The 19,387-nt window shown below is 47.0% G+C and overlaps 1 protein-coding gene across 2 annotated transcripts in view; it reads left to right on the top strand.

Annotated features, from left to right (window-relative positions):
* Positions 1–19,387, top strand: part of NFU1 (NFU1 iron-sulfur cluster scaffold) — a 338,080-nt gene that overhangs the window by 164,174 nt on the left and 154,519 nt on the right. For both annotated transcript variants that reach the window (XM_069618894.1, XM_069618895.1), the window contains one exon: positions 17,257–17,320. In XM_069618894.1, the coding sequence (XP_069474995.1) occupies positions 17,257–17,320 (64 nt within the window). The remainder of the gene's footprint in view (positions 1–17,256; positions 17,321–19,387) is intronic.

Raw genomic sequence — 19,387 nt, 5'->3', positions numbered from 1 at the left:
TTAATTTAAATTTGGATCTTTTATTAACATGACTAAATATTAGAACATTCGACTTTTTGGCATTTATCTCCAGCTTATTTTGTTCAGCAAATGCAGACAGGGCTGATAACTTTCTTTGCAGCCCTATTGGAGTTAAATCAAAAAGAACTAAATCATCTGCTTAGAGTAAATACTGAATATGATAAGCGTCCAGTTTAGGAGAGAAAGACCGGATATTCTTAAGAGCATTATAAAAGACACTAATATAAAAATTAAATAAAATCGCAGCAAACGGGCATCCTTGTTTCAGCCCTACGTTTGTCTCAATAGGTTCTGATAAAAGACCTTTAGTCGAAAGTTTAATTTTAATTGAGGTATTAGAATAAAATTGGTGAATTAAAAATATAATATACGACGGGCACTTTGTAGATAAAAGTTTATTCCATAAAGTATTTCTCTGAACTGAATCAAACGCTTGTTTAAAATCAACAAATGTTACGTAAACCGGTTGTTTGGTTTTTATTGCTTGTGCCTTAATTGCGGCAATTAATATTAAATGTAGTACTGTACTGATGCCTGCGACAAAACCTGATTGATGAGGATCCATTAGATTTTCTTTAATCAGCCATTTAGTAAAATCTCTGATTGAGTCTTGCTAGGATTTTGCCGGGAGCATCTAGCAGAGCAATGGGACGGTAGTTGCAGGGATTTGTTCTACCCCCCTGTTTAAAGATTGGTAATACTATGGCAGTCTGCCAAGAGGGAGGAATTGTCTTGGTCTTAATTATAATTTGAAAAATGTGACCTCAGCCCAGGCTTCCGGATGCGCTTTAAATATGAAATTCGTGAGAATATCCGGACCCGGAGCCCTTGATGAACTGAGCTTTTTGATTATTAGTAAAATGTCGATGGTATCAAACCTGAATTGAGCAAGTTCGGAGGGATCACAATCAATGGAGAGGGGCTTTAAGTCTTGTTTAAACAAAAGCGTTTGATAGTGGTCTTTCCAAGTTCTTTCCTCAATACCATTTAGTTGTGTAGATTTAAGACAGTTTCCAGAGGCAGAATTAATGATCTTCCAGATTTCAGAGGAGGATTTTAGAAGCAAGGCTTCAAGCATTGATTCAGCTTCTCTCTGTTTCATCATGTGAATTATCTGTTTAATTTTATTTCGATAGCCCGTTATCAGGGCTATTTTTTGCATACTGCTTGCATTTTTAGGCAGCTTTCGAAGGGCCTTACGTAAATCTTTTTCGAGGGGATTGGGTCCTCCGACGTATTCCATATCTATGACAGGTAATGTCCACAGCTGTGCTGCTTCGGAAAATCTTTGGCGTCTGCGTCGATGATGTCGATGCACCGTCCCCGAGGACCTCCTCCGATGGCCGACGTCACCCGATGTGATAAGTAGGACGCACGACTCCCATAGCCTCAGTTCCGTGTTTTCCGCGAACGTGTTCGCTTCGTGAATCTCTGTACGCCTCGACTCGTTGGAGTTTTGCTGTTTTCGATTCTCGGTTCGTTGAACCTGTTTGGTTTTTTGTGAAGACCTGTTCGTGGCGATGTCTACTTCGTCTTCAACCCCGAGTCCGGGCTTCAAGAAATGCGGGGACTGTGGGTCCAAAATGTTGGTGACGGACTTGCACGACGCCTGCCTCTGGTGCCTTGGGGAGGCCCACGATACGGACGACTGTGTCGACTGCCAGTCACTCACGGCAAAGGCCTTGCAGGAACGCAAGAAGAAGCTGTCGGTAGGCCGGGTGTCTAAGCCCCGGAAGTCGAGGTCTGGCGGGGCTTTCGACGGATGACTCGAGGGGCGACTCTCTGCGTCATCGTCGGAAGTCCAGTGGGTCTCCTTCCAGGATTCGGTCTCGCCACTCCTCCGCCTCTTCGAGGCATTCCCGGAAGCGCCGGCATAGGTCGCCTTCCCCGTCCTCTTCCGAGGACTCCGCCCGTCGGCGGGTCGCTTATCCCTCCATGCAAGCAACACCGGAGGAATGGGCTTCTTTCGGGAAGCAGATGCTAACGATTCTTGAATCGCAGGGCACCGGTCCGTCCGCGCCTCCGAGTCGGGTCGGTCGGCACCGGTCGAGAGACACCGCTCGTACGCCTTTGGGCTCGGGTGGTCGGCATGGCTCGCGGGAGAGGTCCCACTCGGACAAGGGTAGCCGTTCTCGCCATGCCCATTCCAGGTCCCGGCACTGCTTTGGTCCCCAGAGGTCTTCCTCTCCCCGCCTGGAGTAAATTTCAGAGGGTGATGAAGGCTCTGATGACGGCTTGGTTCCGGTTACGGTTCCAGATGAGCTTATCTCGGGCCATAGCCAGTTTGATGACCTGAGGCAGTCACTGCATGATGCCAGTGGACTAGACACCTCTCCGGAGGTGGAGTTTTGTAGGCCGGAGCCTGGCACTCATGCCGATTCTTCATATCGGCGCCTTATGGTCTCGGGTCACCGAGTATTTGGGTTGATCAGCTCCCCCAGGGGAGTTCGTTCAGGATGATCTCACGGATGATCTCACGGACATCCTTGATCTCGGTCCCCCCACTGACCCGGTTTTGCCGTTTCATATGGCTCTGCAGAGAAGGGTGGTGGTGGCTTGGACTGCTCCGGAGAGTCTCCCGGCAGTGGGCAAGTCTTTGTTGCGAAAATACCGTCCAACCAGTAGCGACCCCTGCTACTTGTCCAGGCACCCCACTCCGGAGAGTTTGGTGGTGCAGGCGGCTACGGCCCCGGCAAAGCAGGTGTCGTATCCTACCATCCCTCCGGATAGGGACGACAAACGTTTTGACGGCTGGGCAAAGAAAGTGTTTTCTTCTCTGGGTATGGCGCTTCAGGCGGCCAACTCCATATGTGCTTTGTCTCGTTTCACACACACTCTGTGGAACTGTGTTGCATTAGCGGCTGAATATATTCCCGAAGGGGACGAACAGGATGGTTTCCTTGCTATGGTTCAGGATGGCAAGGATGCCATGTGTGAGGCCGTTCAGTCGGGTTTGGACTTGGCAGATTGTGTCAGCCGGTCCATGGCGGCAAGCACCGTAATGCGCAGGTTTGCGTGGTTGCGGAAGTCTGGGTTCGCTCCTGATGTGCAGTCCCGGCTCCTCAACATGCCCTTTGACGGTGAACACCTTTTTGGCAGCAAGGCTGACGAGAGCCTTGAGAGGTTGCAGACCTCCAAAGCTGCAGCGAAGTCGTTGGGCGCTGTAGTTCGCCAACCTCCGCCTTTCCATCCTAGGGGACAGCAATGGAGGGGAGGTTCCTTTCGCTATTATTCATCCTTCAGTAAAGCGAGGGGAGCTAGCAGTCAAAGAGGCCATCGTAAGAGTGCCAGAGGTGGAAACAAAGGTACTCGAGGTGCCAAGGCCGCTTGGGCAGTTGCCTCTTTGCCCTCAGGCAACGCTGCAGCCGCTACCACTCAGTCATGAGGCCAGGTCCCATGGTTCGCCGGTTGGGGGAAGGCTGGCGCAGCATCTTGTAGAGTGGCAAGCCATTACTTCGGATGTGTGGGTTCTGGAGATCATAACCCACGGCTACTGTCTAGAAGCCTCACGACAATCCACCACCGAACCTCTCTTTGAAGTGTCCGGATCCGCTCCTTGCGCAGGAAATTCAAGCCCTGCTGGAGAAAGGCGCCATAGAACTGGTGCCTGTAGCGGAGAGGAACAAGGGATGGTATTCCCCTTATTTTTTAGTTTCGAAGAAAGACGGGGGATTGAGACCCATCATGGACTTGCGCAGTTTGAACAAACTCCTCAGGAAGGACAAGTTCAAGATGGTGACCCTTTCTCAAGTCCTCCAGGCCCTTCAACTTCAGGACTGGTTGTTGTCTCTCGACCTCAAGGATGCTTACTTCCATGTGTCGATCCATCCCAAGCACAAGAAGTACCTGAGGTTCGCGGTTGGCGACTCGCACTTTCAGTTTCGGGTCCTGCCGTTCGGATTCACCTCCGCCCGAGGGTTTTCACCAAGCTCATGGTGGTGGTGGCAGCGCATCTCAGGAAAGGGGGGATTCATGTCTACCCCTACCTGGACGATTGGTTGATCAGGGGGAGCTCTCCCGAGCAAGTCCTGGATCATCTGTCTGTCACCTGCCACTCCCTTCACAGGCTGGGCTTCTCCCTCAATTTAAAGAAGTCCCATTTGACACCAACGCAGCGGCTCCAGTACATCGGAGCAGTGCTCGACACATCCCTGGGGCAGTGTTTTCCTCCTCAGGTGAGGGCTCTTCACATTCAGCAGATGGTGAACAAGTTTCAATTTGCCCAGGATCTCCCAGCGTCCGATTTCTTGAGACTGCTCTGCTTCATGGTATCCTGCATTCTTCTGGTGCCAGAGGCTCGTCTGCGAATGAGATCTTTGCAGTGGGCACTCAAGCTCCAGTGGTCTCAGTCCTCCGGCAGGCTGTCGGACCCTGTTCAGGTGCCGCCCTCGGTAGCCCGGGACCTTCTATGGTGGGCTGTCGAGGGCAATCTAATGAAGGGGGCCCCATTTTGACTGCCCTGGCCGGAGGTGACGATCGTGACGGACGCATCCCTCACGGGATGGGGAGCTCATGCCAACGAGTTGACAGTGGTCGTTGGTCTCCGTCGGAGTCCAGACTCCATATCAATCTGTTGGAGCTGAGGGCCGTCAGGCTAGCCCTGAAGGCTTTTCTGCCGACTGTGCGTGGAAAGAGTGTCCTGATTCTAACGGACAACACGGTGGCCATGTACTACCTCAACAAGAAGGGGGGGCAGGGTCACTTCCGCTGTGCAGGGAGGCGATGCAGCTCGAGTTCTGGGCCATCCAGCACGAAGTTTCGATCACGGCGGTTCATCTGGCCGGAGACGACAACGAGACAGCGGACGCTCTGAGCAGGCAGAGCACGATCTCTCACGAGTGGGAGCTGGCTCAGGAGATTCTCCTGGAGATCTTCGCCCTTTGGGGGACCCCTCAAGTGGATCTCTTTGCCTCCAGTGTCAACCGGAAGTGCGAAAGGTTTTGCTCGCGGGAATTTCCTCCAAAAGGGGCCTTAGGAGACTCGTTCGTGGTGGAGTGGTCATTCCCACTGCTGTATGCATTTCCTTCAGTCCCCGTCATCCCGCAAGTGCTGCGGAGGTTACGGAGGTTCGGTTCCCGGATGATCCTCATTGCTCCGGTGTGGGCCCGGAGGACGTGGTACCCGGACCTTCTCGACTTGTCCATCTGCCCTCCGCGTCGTCTTCCCTACCGAGACGATCTGCTCTCATGGGAGGGGGGTCAGGTTCTCCATCCAGATGTCAGATCCCTCAACCTTCACGCTTGGCTTCTGAAAGGTTGAGGTATAAGGATTGCGACCTCCCTGAAGACGTGATGGAGGTATTGCTCTCGGCCAGGCGGCCGGCAACAAAGTCTCTGTACCGTTGCCGTTGGAGAAAGTTCTGCGACTGGTGCAGAGTTAAGAATGTGGATCCTTTTGGATTGTGACATTCCCATGGTTCTGTCTTTTTTGCTTTCTTTGGCCCACAGGGGCTTGCAAGTGGGGACCATTAAAGGTTACCTGGCGGCACTGTCCATATTTAAGCGCTCGTCAGAGTGTTCCTATTTTAAGATTCCTTTAATTTCGCAGTTTTTGAAAGGGCTCACTAATGTGTTCCCTCCGTCACCTTTTCTGGTGCCATGTTGGGATTTGAACCTTGTTCTTAAGTTTCTTATGGGTGCTCCTTTTGAGCCTTTACATTCTTGCCCTTTGAGGCTGTTAACTCTGAAAACTGTGTTTTTGGTTGCGGTTACTTCCGCTCGCAGAGTGAGTGAGTTACAGGCATTTTCAGTTAAGCCACCCTTCATTGTGTTTCATAAGGACGGGGTTGTCCTTAGAGTTCGTCCTTCTTTTCTTCCGAAGGTGGTTTCGGAATTTCATTTGAGCCAGAAGGTTGTTCTTCCGGCGTTCTATCCGCCTCCACATCCTGGTAAGGAAGAGGCGAGAGGCTCCATAGGCTTGATCCTCGGAGAGGGTTGAGCTTTTATATTTCGCGCATGTCCCGGGTCAGAGTGGACGATCAACTTTTCATTGGTTACGCTGGAAAGCGTTTGGGACAAGCTGTGACGAAACAGACTTTGTCTCGTTGGATTATTTTAGCTATCTCCGAGTGTTACCGCTTGGCGGGTAAGGACCCTCCGGCTGGCTTGCGGGCCCATTCTACCAGGGGAGTGGCTGCGTCTACTGCCCTGGAGAGGGGAGTTCTTATGCGTCACATCTGTGATGCAGCCACCTGGGCTTCAGTACATACTTTTGTACGTCACTACTCCCTCGATTCCATCAGAGGGCAAGATCTGGGTTTTGGCAAGGCAGTTCTCTATTCCGCAATTTGATTGGGCATGCTAAATTTGTATTCTAAATTCTTTCCCACCTCCTTGCTTGGTACTGCTTTGGGAGTCTGTCATAGATCTGGAATACGTCGGAGGACCCCTTGTGTGTCTGACTGGCAGAAAACTGGTGGCACACGTTCTGGGGAAAAAACTATAACTGAGGCTATGGGCGTCGTGCGTCCCACTTATCACATCGGGTGACGTCGGCCGTCAGAGGATGTCCTCGGGAACGGTGCATCGACGTCATCGACGCAGGATGCAGACGCCAAAGATTTTCCGAAGCAGCACAGCTGTGGACATTACCTGTCATAGATATGGAATACGTCGTCGGACCATCCCATCGAAAGAACGTTACCAGGTAAGAAAGTAACTTGTTCTTTTAAATCATTGATAGTTGAATTCCATTTATATTTATGGGTAAATGTTGGTTTAATACCTTTACATGACTGGACAATGATCTGAATACAGTAATTGTAAAAAGTGTGGTAATTCTTTACTTTATTTCCAGCCAGGAGTTCAACTTTTTGTTGTAAGCAAGAGATTTTATTAATGTTCCATCTAATTCGATTCTGCGCGTTATTTATTTCAAAATCACCAATAAAGTTTGTGACCGGATCAACTAAGTGAGGAAACCAGATTACTTCCAGCATCTCGTGATCACTAGCCTGAGTAGGGATCACTTCAATTGCAGGGACTAAGTTATTGGCGTGTTTTGAAATATAGACATAGTCCAGAACTGATTGAGAATTGGCTCTAGACCATGTTGGGTGTGGAGGAGTATCTTTTATATGTGATCCATTCAGATATATAAATTGTCTCATTTTCATTATCCAAGACCACTTATCCGCTCTAGTATCTGATTTAGGGGTAGTATTTAGCAAATTCATATTAAAATCCCCAGCAATAATGGTAAACATATTGTTTGGGTCTAGCAGAGTTTGATCTAGAAGAGCTTCAATTCTACTTATGAACAATGGTTCTGTTGGAAACCGCGGATTCCAGTATATATTCAAGACCGTTACCATTGGAAAAAAAGGATGATTTCTGTTTGGAGTGCGTATAATGACTGGTTGTATCCCATGGTCAGGAGATGGCAATTGGTCCATGTATAACTGGGCATCAATACGAACTGCCATTAGAAGACCCGCTGATGGTCTACCTCTGGCTGCCTTTGAGGCTGAACCTAAGGTTACCAGATGGTCAGGCCAAACTGGAGTTTGCATCAACCAGGTTTCCTGTAACAGTATTAAATCGTACTTATTCAGTAGCTTAGAATTAGATGCTAGTAAGTGTGAAAATGCACGCGTGTTCCATGAGACCATAGAGCATTCATGAAACAAGGGAGGGGCAGTAAGCTAGTGCTTTGTCACAGCAGCCCCCACGTTCTTGGTTAGCCAAGCCCATTTTGAGGGGACCAATTGAGGCGGAATGGGCGGAACAGCATTACATGAGCAGCATTTTTGGGGCTCTTCACTACCAACATTCGAAATGATAGTACAGTCTGCTTTTCCTATCTGCGGGTTTGTAAAGGAAGGGCTTTCTTGAGGTTCAACAATTTCTAGAGCTAGGCCTTTCTCTAGGAGATGTCTCATCTGCCATACATAGTTTTTAACTATTATCGATGGTATAATTAAATCGACAGTGTCTTGGTAAGCAGGTTTAGGGTAGGATACTCTACTTATATCTTCAGAATTAATATGCTGTAAAGCTGGAATGAGATGGAAAACAGCAAGAAGAGTAGCTCTACAAGGGAAAGGGTCTGAATAAACTCTGTCTATCATGGTAATTCTAATAACTAACTTCCTCTTGTAAATTCTCTGGATCACAAATTACCCCCTTGTCTATACGGGCAGAGGATTCAGAACTGGAAACACCCGGGGCAGACCCAGCAGCATTAAGCTGCAAGGGCTCAGATGGAGTGCTACCACTAGACTTTGAGACAGGGGATTTTATGAATGGTAATCTAGTAATTATATCATTACGTTTTTGTTCAAGTGTTCTGAAAGCCAATCGATTGTAGTCCAAGTTGACACAGAACTTGGGACTTGAAGGTTGGGGGTTATTGTTGTTTTCATGTAAACTTTGTTGAATAGCTTCTGGCAGAATTGAATTATTAAGAGAATAAATAGATAAATTCCTCAAATCATTTCTAGAAGGAGAAACATCTGCAAGGTCAGGCACAATAGTTGCTGGATTAACGTTTGCCAGAGGGCTATCCACCTTGTCCAGAGATCTCTCCTCAGACCGAGATGGTTTTGGTAACGAGTGCAAATCCTCAAGGCTGGTAGAAGGCAGATTTTTATCTGCACCAACAATTTGACTTGAGTCAGGGGGAGAGTTAACTTCAGAGAGATTAGTTACAAAAGCTTTAGTTTTTGATTTCATTTTTTAATTTTTTTTAGGGATCGGGAGATTTTTTTTTTTTTTCTTTTTCGGTGCTCAGGAGAGGAGTTAGAATCCATACCTCTATCAGAGGTTCTTTTCCTGTTTCTTTTTCTCCTTCTCTGATTTTGCGAAGGGTGACAAAAAACCTCATATAATTGAATCTCAGATTCCGGCAAATCAATGTCCACCATATGTTCAGAGTCATTGACCTCAACTACAATCGTTTCTTTAGCTGTTGTGGATGGTGAGATCACCATAACCTGCTCGGCCCGAGGAGGAGAGATCACTGGAGACATATTTAATGCGACAGCTTGACATGCACACCTATTTACATTGTCCAACATCTGCAGGAAATTCAGCGCTAGCCAATCTATTTTATTCATCAATAAAGTGATAGCTTTTTCCTGTACAGATGCTCTGTTATCAATTATTTCAAATACTTTTTTAAGTGTAAAAATGGAAGTATTAATTGCAGTAAGAGCCGAGTCCAGATCAAGGTTGTTAACTGCAGGAAAGCCAAAGGAGGGACGGGTCACAGGTTTACGTTTAGCAAAAGAGGAAATAGAAGAGCCGTTAGAAGCGGTAGGGGAAATTATATCCTCTGGGGCATCAGTAGGATACAATTCAGGTGAAATAGAAAGTCTTGGGTCATTAAGAGGCAGGCAGGACTCCTCCACCACATAGTCAGGAGGCAAGGTCATTTTTTGGGTCGAGTGCGCTAACGGAAAATTAGCATTAAGCGTGTCTCTTTGTTGTTGGGAATCGGGAACAGCAGACCTAAACGCCAAGAAATGCGCCGACCACTGACCAGATAGAACCTGAGAATATAAAGGTTCTGGTTCAGGATTTGCTGACAGAATGAATTGCACAGGCTCAGGCTTATTTCCATTATTAGGCACAGAGGCAGCCTCCACAGCATGGACACCAGCATCTGGAAGGACCGGCAAGACGCTGGAGGCATACTGGTGCATTGTAAAATCCGAGAGGAATTGAGCCTGGGAAACATCATTAGCGGAAACTGAGGCTAAGGTATTAGGCAACCTTTGATTCAGCATACAGGGCATACCATGCACTGGTCCACGAGATACAAATTCCATGGGCCCAGCTATGTGCAGGCCCGGTCTTACAGTTAGAGGCATGTGGTACGGATGGCATAAGGGCATGCCAGTTGTAAGTCTCATCATTTTTTTTATTTTTATTTTTATTCCCCCCACCCCCTAATTTACACACAATCAATCATCACTTTAGTAGCCATGTGTCAATTATTTCACTGTTGTTGGCCTCGCGACTGGATCTTCTGTCTGTAAAGGTTCTGATATCTTCGCCTGGCCTGGTGCCATGCGTAGGTGTGAGATCTCGCTTCTTCTTGCTCGGCTGGTCACGTGATTCGGACACCGTGAATTTGCTTCTTTTCCATCAATTTGTGTATTTGATTCTCGTTTCACCCACCACCTGTCTTCGTCTTCTTATCTCGACCTTTCAGAGGCAGGATATTCTGTTCCTAGTTTCAATTAACTGTAGCTACTCTTCGTCTCTTCTATTGGTACGGCCTTGGCTTTTCTGGCACAAGTTGCCTCTGCTGAGTTTCGTTTCAGCCGTCTCTTCTCGATTTTACTAAATATGAAGCTTTTTCTCGTGTGGCCTTTAGTAACCTGGGTTGATTCTGCTTCTTGTGCAAAGTGGAAATACACTTATATAATGTGCTTCGTTTGAGGTAGATTATGTATAGTGGCACTTGCCTCACTATCCTTCTACTAAGCATAGCAAGCCGCACAACTTTCGCAGCTTTCTTGCGGTTCCAAGCATATGTACACTTGTAAACTGGTCAAATCTCTTTGCCATGCTTACAGCTTAAGCTTCTTACATTTGACATCGTCCTTTCCCTTTAGGTTCACGATATCCTTGTTCGTGGCATTTCATCTCTTGCGTCATTTTCTGGTCGTCATTTCTTCTATATGTGAGTCAGTCCGGGTTCTTGTGACGTCACCATTCGTCTTCCATTTAGACCTTTTTAGTTTCTTCAGGGACTGTACTCAGACGATCTTCATTTTGTTTCATCTGTTGATAGGGTTTCCTCAATGGATACCTTACTGTCCATGGTTTTCTTGGTATTGGTACTTGAATAGGTGCTGTTCTTCTGATAGGTACTGGACAGAGCCCTACTGCGGCTCTCTGATGGTTTATTTGCTCATCATGCGTCACATATTTCGGTGTGAATGTTCCTGGTACTTCAAAATGGACAGTTGGAGTGCAGGCTTTATTTGGGACCTCCTCTACAATGTGCAGAATGAAGATGGCATGTGTGAAAAGCACTGCAGAAAACACAAGCCGTTTTACAATTGTACATACGCTGCAAAGCAAGTATACAATGTATTCTTAAGGCTGGCTATACGTAGGATGCAGACTGCAGGCGGTGCCGCAAACATATGTATATAGAGTTCTGGACATTCAATGACCTAATTTAGTAAACAAGTCTCCATGAAGGAAGATGGATTGAAAAGTTACACAGATGTCGCAGTTAAGAAATAGACTCGAATTTGAAGCAAGACCAAGAGGCTGTCTGGCTTGATGTCAAAGACTGGGAGCAGCCAATAACCGGTTATCAGCTTGTGAAGAACAGTAGACATGAGAAGCAGAGGCATCCCTTGTTAAGTTTCAAGGACAGACCACGTGTCTTCATTAAAGACTATTAAGTGCTAGAATATGAGCAAATTCACGGTCTCTGATCACGTTAACCGAGGATGAAAATAGATGAAGAGCATGGTGCACCAGATTGATCGTATAACGAAGAGCCTTATATTTTGAGAGCCAATGAAGTGTTGTGTTTCTAATTTCTGTCAAAGATGACTTGCACTAAGGGAGGGCATGGGTTCCCACCCGACTATTGAGACCCTTTCACGATCCTATCTCATATAGAAAGTATACTTAGATGTACCCCTTGAGCTAACCACAATCCCAAGTAGGTTTTCTTAGTTTGCCACGTAGTATGAGGTCACGTATGACAAACTTTTAGTATTAAAATGTGTGATTTTTTACGAACTGCGTTGAGATTATGCTGTGCGATGTCCGTTGATGTACGTTTTACTCCCTGTTTTAGACACTTGTCAATAAAACAGAGTTATTTGCCAACTTCCTGAGTCGGTCTTACTGCTTTGTGTAAGAAGTTATTTTCCGTCCCATCCATAGTATGATTTGTTACCTTCAGTAAAAGGGCCTCTAGGGTTCAGGAGTGTTAATTAGTTGCAGGCTTTTTTGTAGAGAAACCCTGTACAGCCTTGCATGCTGTTCAGGTTGTGTAAAGGACAGTTTCTTCTTTCGAGACTAAAGTTTTATCCGATTTCTATTTTACCCAGGAAAACCACCTATTAGACCAAGCAGTTCGCCAGTAGAGGAAATGTGCATACTATTTGCAGCTAAGCAATTTGTTTTATTCAGACAGGTTTCACAAAGAGGGGGGAACGGTGCATTCTGTTACTAGACCATGTGATCGATCAAACCTTGTTTCAAAGTAGGCAGTGGCATATGAAAAGGAAAACAGAACAGGATTTCCCATGCAAAATGGATGGATTAAACTCAACAGGTAACTGCTCATTCCACTCTGCGTCTTACCGCCAGAGTCTGTCTGTTGAAGACCTGTTGGACTTGATGCCCTCAAGAATAAGGAACACCCTCTGAGATGCATTCTCTTGCAGATATGGATTTGGTAATTTTCAGGAGACAAAGGAAACTGAAAATGTTCTAGAAAATATGGAGGAATTTTCTTGATGTATACCAAGTCTTACACTGTACTTTTGTAGATGGAGTTATTATGTTCATATATTGTAATTGAGATAAGTTGTCATTAGTTATTGATTATTCTTTGTAAATAGCTTTGATCTGTATGTATGTTTATTGATTAATTCTGAATAAATAAATAATTAAAAAACAGCAAAAAAAATAAAGAGTAAGGAACACCCCTGATTGTAAATAACTTGGTTCCCTGTCCTGATCTCAGACAAGGCCTGTAATCTCTTGATGTTCCGTTTTAATCTCTGGCACAGTTTGCATGAACATTTAGAGGTTTAGCTCCACAACAGAGGTGAGCTATCTAAGGTAAGTGTTGGGATGTGTGAAACAATATTGTACACTACCAGCTCTTGAAGACCAGCCACCCTGAGTTCAGATGTCCAAGGCTTATTGTAGAAGTGAGGTCGGTGAGTGATGATTACACTCAAGACAATGTCCAACAAAGTCACACAATCTCAGAGTTCTGGTACCAGGGCACTTCCTTATCCTTGATGAGGTCTGGACCTCTGGGACTGGGTCAATAGTTGGACCACTCATGTCCTCAGCGATATGGTAGTTTCTTGAGTGGGCCAAGTGCATTGTTCCTCCTCTTGCCCTAGGAGTCTGTTGGCTGCTGTTGTCTGGTTGGACAACTCTGAGAGGTGTTCCCCCCACGTCCTGCCTGGACACTTTAAGATAGGATTCCCTACTCCCTCATCTGAGTGAGGACTATAGAGCTTTTGTATTTGAGCCAGTGGCCTTCACTCGCCAGCTATAGTCTGAACCTCAAACTCTGAACCTCAACTGTGTATTTCTGGCTAAACTGTACAGCATTGGGGCTTTACCTTCCTGCTCTCTCTGCCAACTGTAAACTAGCGCTTCTGGCTCATTTCTGCAAATCCCCTAGCATTTTCAGCCTGGCCCCTGCAAGCCTCTATGTTTAGGTCTTCAACAGTACCTCCTAGAGTCTGACGTTGGCTTCCAAATCACTGTGGTTCCCTCGACATAGCTACCTCCTGATCAATGGCTCTTCTTTTAGATGACTGGTCTGGTCTAACTAAAACTGTTACTACCCTCATACTCCTGCAGTTCCTCCTGCGCCTCTTGCACTCACTACTCTGGAATACTGACATCTCCCTCACAAAGCCAGAGGATTTCTTCCTCATTTTACAGTCTGGATAATGGGGAGATTCCCTGGCCTGCTCCTTCCTTGGTTTCTTTGGTACGGATTGTAATACTGTGGTCTGAACACCTCCCCTTGTGTGTATTGCCTCCCTTCCAACCTCAGGTGAGGGAAGCTGTGTAATATGAGTCAAGCCTCTGCATTGGTCCACCAAACTCAAGTAAGGGCCGGGAATTATGTCGATATTTCGTGCATATATTCCATCGGCTTGGTTACTGAGGAAATGGCTCCCCTCTTTCTGAACCTGCGTGTGTAACTGTGAGTGAAAGTTCATGATTGAGCACCTTTCCCATGCGCTCCAGGAGTGATCCATGTCAGGCTTTCTATCTCATGTGTGTGGAGTTGGGAAGTAGTCTCTTAGCTGCTGAGTGTAGGTGTCTAAGATTTGTACCCTGGCTTTGTAACCCTATGTTTAGGCTGCATTATTCCCTGCTCTCTACAACCAGCTGTAGGAAGAATCCATGAGCTCTGCAAGATCCCCAGATTTACCGGCTCCAGTGATTGCATCAAGGAGCTTTTGGCTCCAAGAGTTCCCCAGTTTCCCCCTGTTGGCACGTGCAAGGCGAACTTTACACAGGACAAAATCCTTGTGCATGTCGGACACTATTTATACACCCAATGGCGTTTCATCTGGATATAAGGTGGCTAAGGCCAGAATCGCCAGTCAGAATTTGTCATGTATTTCATATATAATCCACCAGATCCAAGGCAGCATTGGTATCTTTTGAGATGCCCTTTCCAGTTGTAGAGAATTTTTGGGTGACAGCATGGGCTATGCTTGATGCCTTTTGGCGAGTATTACTTGTGGATGTCGCTTCTAGATGGAAGCTCTATTAGGCTAGTACGTTGTACGTAACATGTTTGTTTGAGGCGTTTTGGCATATGCGCAATCCACCCCCCCTCCCCCCCTAAACAGCACTCACTTACATTCTGTGTATTCTGTCACAAGAGGTTTGGAAGGAAAGCGAACAGGGGTGTATGTCAAGAGAAAGAAAATATTGCTTTCCTGGGGATTCAGGCCCTCGTAAGCCATAACTCGTTACTTCAGAACTCACATCCTGCCATCCATCCCTGCATGCATAGTCCTGTGATTTTCTGCGTAAGAACTTGGAACTGGTGTTTGGATCATGAAGACCATGTATACAGTATGGTGTTGGAACCCCTAGTGCATGAAAGAATGTCCAGGCACTGAGGGGTGTGTGGGGGGTTCTAAATTATATAGCTATGGCTTTGCTCAAAAGAGCAGTTTCCCTACCTGGGCTGCTGCAAGAGAAAGATTCCAATAAGCTTTGAAGAAGGGGAGCTTTGGTGTAACTAAATCACTATGGAGGTTATATTTCTTATATTTGTGATGAGGAAAATTAATGTTCCACTCTAGGAATCTATCAAATCTTATCTAAAAGAAAAAGACTATGTTTCGCTGCTGCTGCTGCTGCAGAACGTCTGTTATTTTGTGTATTTGCACATGCCTTGCTTAAAAAAAGCACATTCCGATCTCCATTTTTCCCATGTCTGTAGTGTGATTTATGTAGTTTGAGTCTTCTTTAGTATTGTCATGCTTGTAGTGCAGGATTTATAATGGGAAAGTAAACCTACATCAGCATGCAAAGAAAATCAAGGACTTGAGTTGATTACAATTATCATGACACCACTTGAGATCTCTGGTTGCAGACAAAGGTACCTGCTTCAAAAGCCTTGTCGGATTCTTGGTAAATTCATTTCTTGTCTAACACAAGCAACTCCCCTTTAACAGTATTGGTTGTGTGACGAATCCCAGTGTATTGTCACTGCTACCATGGGGGGTGTCCCTTCCCATGAAACCAGTGAGGTGAGGCCGCTACCCCTCAGCGGGTGGATCTCATGGGGAGGCAAGCTCTCCATGGGACCAGTGACCATTATCTTGGGAGAACGCATTACACCACCTCCATTTCTGTCCCCTCTTTCCTTTCACCCCTTTCAGCGCACTGTGGTCCTCCACATGTCTATGTATCTCTGTAGGGTAGAAGACGCCATCCATACAGATCTTACTGGGACAAGGAAGTGTGAAGCTTACCGAGATGGAGTGCATACAACCGCTGACGCGAAGAAGAACAGGCAAGGAGGCAAAAGCCCACCACAGAACCAACTTACGCGGTACAGTTAACTAGAGTCAGCCCCAGTGATAAAAAGGGAAGAAGGACTGTGTACCTTGTCAGATCTTCAGGAACCGAGAGCAGGCTGGAGGCTCATCACGTAGAACAGGAAAGGCTGACGGAGCCTCGCTGAATACACTTTGTGTTCCACGACAACCAGGCTGGAGGATTGAGGGCCGGGAAGACGACGAGTCGCACTGCGCAGTCAGGCCGAGAAGCACACAGCGAGAGGGACCACACCTGGGAACGCTGCGAGGGCATGCAAAGACCACTGGAAGACGTGCAGAAGCCCGCGGCAGGAAGCAGCAGTTTCGCGAAGCCATTCGAGCAAGCCGGTAATGCCACAAAAGGTATTTGAGTTACCGTAGCAGGTGGTGAAGATAGAAGAGAACGAAGGAGGTGGTTGGGGAAGGCTGAAGAACCTCATCTCCCTCATAGCAGTATTTGGGAAAAACTAAGACAGTCACATGAAAACCAGCGCCTGGCATGTTAATGAACCAGGCCTGGGTACAATATGTGATAAACTTGAGGAAGGGGTCTGGAACCCATATGAAGTCAGGGAAGCTCCTCAACAGCAGCACATCAGGATCTGGGACCCATACGAAGTCGGGCGAGCTCTGCAAGAGCAGCATACAGGGGTCAAGGACCCTTACAAATCCGATGAAGCACACAATCAAGGGGATGGGGCCCAGAGCAAGTGTTGGGGGTCCCTGGATAACCTAAACAGTTCTGGGACCCACACAACAGAGAAACAAGCTACGCAGCAAGTCAAGGAGATCCCAAGACAACCCACAGGGGTCTGAGACCCACATAAGAATGAAAGAGCGGCACGAGAAGTGACGATACAGGGTTGAGGACCCATTGCCAAATGAAGAAACATTTTCTGGAAAACGAAGATCCACAGTCAATTCTGGCAGGATAGTGAACCAGACTTGATGCTACATTTGTGAGCTCAAGAAAGAACAGGCAAAGAGTCCCCCCCTGATACTTTGGAACAGTTTTTTTTTGTATTACGTTTGGAAGAGAATTCAACATCGAGAACCACTAAGTTAAAGAACCACTCATTGTGGACATTTGATTTTGCATCCAGAACGAGAGAAGCCTCCTTCTGGATCAAGAAGGCACCCAGTTTTTCCTTAGTTAATCTAGAGTGCAAGGGACGGAAATAGGTTTGGACACAGGACGGTGGACATTTTACTTTGTTGGACATCCTGACCGAGTCCTTAGTCTTTTTGTTGAGGTAGGGCAACCTCTCATAGAAATAGGGCGAGATATGTTTTCCTTTTCTTTACTCTTCTATATATAAGTAAATGTCTTGGTCAAAAAACATGCCACCACTGTGTCAGACTCCTACTTCTGCACCCTTACAGTTGTTAGTGGGTATCTTTTAAAGAGAATCGCAGGTTTGTGACTGTTTGACATAAATAATTATGTAGAAAATTGGTTCAAATGCTGACATCATTCCTTTATATTTTGTTTCCAGTTGCCTCTGAAGATGATGATGAGGTGGTGGCAATGATTAAGGAGCTACTGGACACCCGAATAAGGTAAGTGTGCATCAAAGATGTCATCCAAAACACAAAGAGTGGGGCACTTCAAATGCCAGGGCTTTTGTTACAGTTTGGCTGATTACAACAAAGCTCTGTGAAGACAAAGCCTCATAGGGTGGCTGTGAAGAAGGTTCCGTGCAGTGAAAGTAGCCCAAATAATACATGTGTGTGACATGAGGTAATTGACTGCAGGTTGTGTCCTTTTGCACCTGCTCATCCCACTACACGTGTGAGGACAGTACACTGTGTGATGAATTCAGAATGGACATGTCTGTTTGGAAGGTCTAGGAGACTGTGGGTGCCAGGGGTAGCTGCCTGCTAAGCGACACAATCCCTCAGAGTGCTAGATTTCCATACTTTGTTATACAGATCCTCCCAAAAAACCAATATCCAACAAGAGACTCCCCATTGCCTTCGGTAGAACCCCGACTTCTTGTTCTGTTAACAAATAGTCCCCACCCTATTCAGCAGCAGTACCTGCACAAACAAAACATATCTATTTTTCCTTATAGCCTCACTGGCATCACCAACTCCAAACTCCCCAGGGAAGGGAAGGGAAGGGAAGGGAAGGGAAGAGAAGGGAAGGGGCCACAGGGACTCAGTTACTCAGGCTGAAACTGTTTTGCCTGCAGAAAAGGCAGCAAAAGCTGGAAATATTCAATTCCATCTCTCAGGAAACCATCATTTGGGCTGCATAGCATGGATTCAAAATGCCAACCAGCCTTTTTAAAGCCCTCTCACCAGAGTTCTCAACTGCACAGCCCCACTTCTACTTGGATCACTGCAGGGAACCAACTGGCTGCTCCAGCCAATCTGGCTGGCAGCAGACACCTGGTTCAGGAAGTGTGTTAGATCAAGTCTCCAAGTCAAAAGATAGGTCCTATTCTATAAATATGCGGATGGTCGTAGGGATGTCTTAAAGAACAATTACTCTGTCCAGAATCGTTTGCTAACCCAAGTTCTGTAATACACTACAAGACAAAACCATAAATTTAACAGAAGTACATTTAGGGGCCTGGTTGAAGCCTCTATGCACCCCCACGACCCCCCCGCCATATATGACGTCTGGGCCACTATATAGCGACGCTGCACCCTGTGACCTCAGTTTCTTCTTTCCTCGCACTCTGTTTGTCTATCAGACTCTCATCAGGCTTACTTATTTACTTACTTTTGAAGTATGACATGCCTACTCCGTACAAGACCTTGGGCTTCAAGTCATGCACGGACTTCGGACGGCAAATGTCGGTCTCAGATCTGCACTGGATTTGTTTGTATTGCCTGGGCTAGGACCATGACACCTAGGATTGTGGGTCATGCCAGTCCATGCAACCGTATGCCCTCTGGGAGAGTGTGAAAACCTTTACCTTCACCCACAAGATGAAGGGAGAAGCTCCGAGGTAGCATGGAACGACACCCCAAGTAGCAGGCGGTTCTGCGCACTGAAAAGAAAAAGAAGCATCAGAAGAGGTCCCGCTCCCCGACTGAGTCTGTACGCCGGCATTCGTCATCTTTGAAGAGGAAGAGCCACTGTTCCATGGGGTCCCCTGAGCGTCCGGCACAGGTGCCTTTTCCTACCCTGTCCTCCATGCCGGAGGAATGGGAGAGCTTCTGCAGAAAGATATTGGACATCTTTGCCAAGGCTGCGGCGCTGCAGGGTACCACTGCATCAGTTGTGACCGGCAGGGTACCCTCTGGAGACAACTCCTCCATGCCTAAAGGCTAGGGCCTGGACCAGACACAGACGGAGGTCACACGGTTCCGATAGGCCCTGCCTTTGGGAGCAGTGGCCTCTGTGTTGTCGTTGGTGCATCAGTAATATGCCCCACTCCGAAGAGAGCATTAGCGCCAACGGAGACGCAGGTCCTACTGGCGGCCTCCTCAGACCGTAAGAGTCTGAAGCCCCCCTCGCATCCGCAAACGCGACTAGCGACTGGGCTACCCCCAGATAAGCGCGCTATCACTAAACCGCCAGACGACGCACACCAGCAGAGAGCGCCCGTCGGCGTAGAGCAAGCGACACCTGTAACGTCGACGCCAGAGGTACCCTCGACAGACAGTTTAGTT

The sequence above is a fragment of the Ambystoma mexicanum genome, chromosome 10, assembly GCF_040938575.1.
Source record: "Ambystoma mexicanum isolate Mex_15411 chromosome 10, UKY_AmexF1_1, whole genome shotgun sequence".
Lineage (NCBI taxonomy): Eukaryota > Metazoa > Chordata > Amphibia > Caudata > Ambystomatidae > Ambystoma > Ambystoma mexicanum.
Note: the sequence above shows the minus strand (reverse complement) of the source record. Positions and strands in the feature narration are given on the sequence as shown.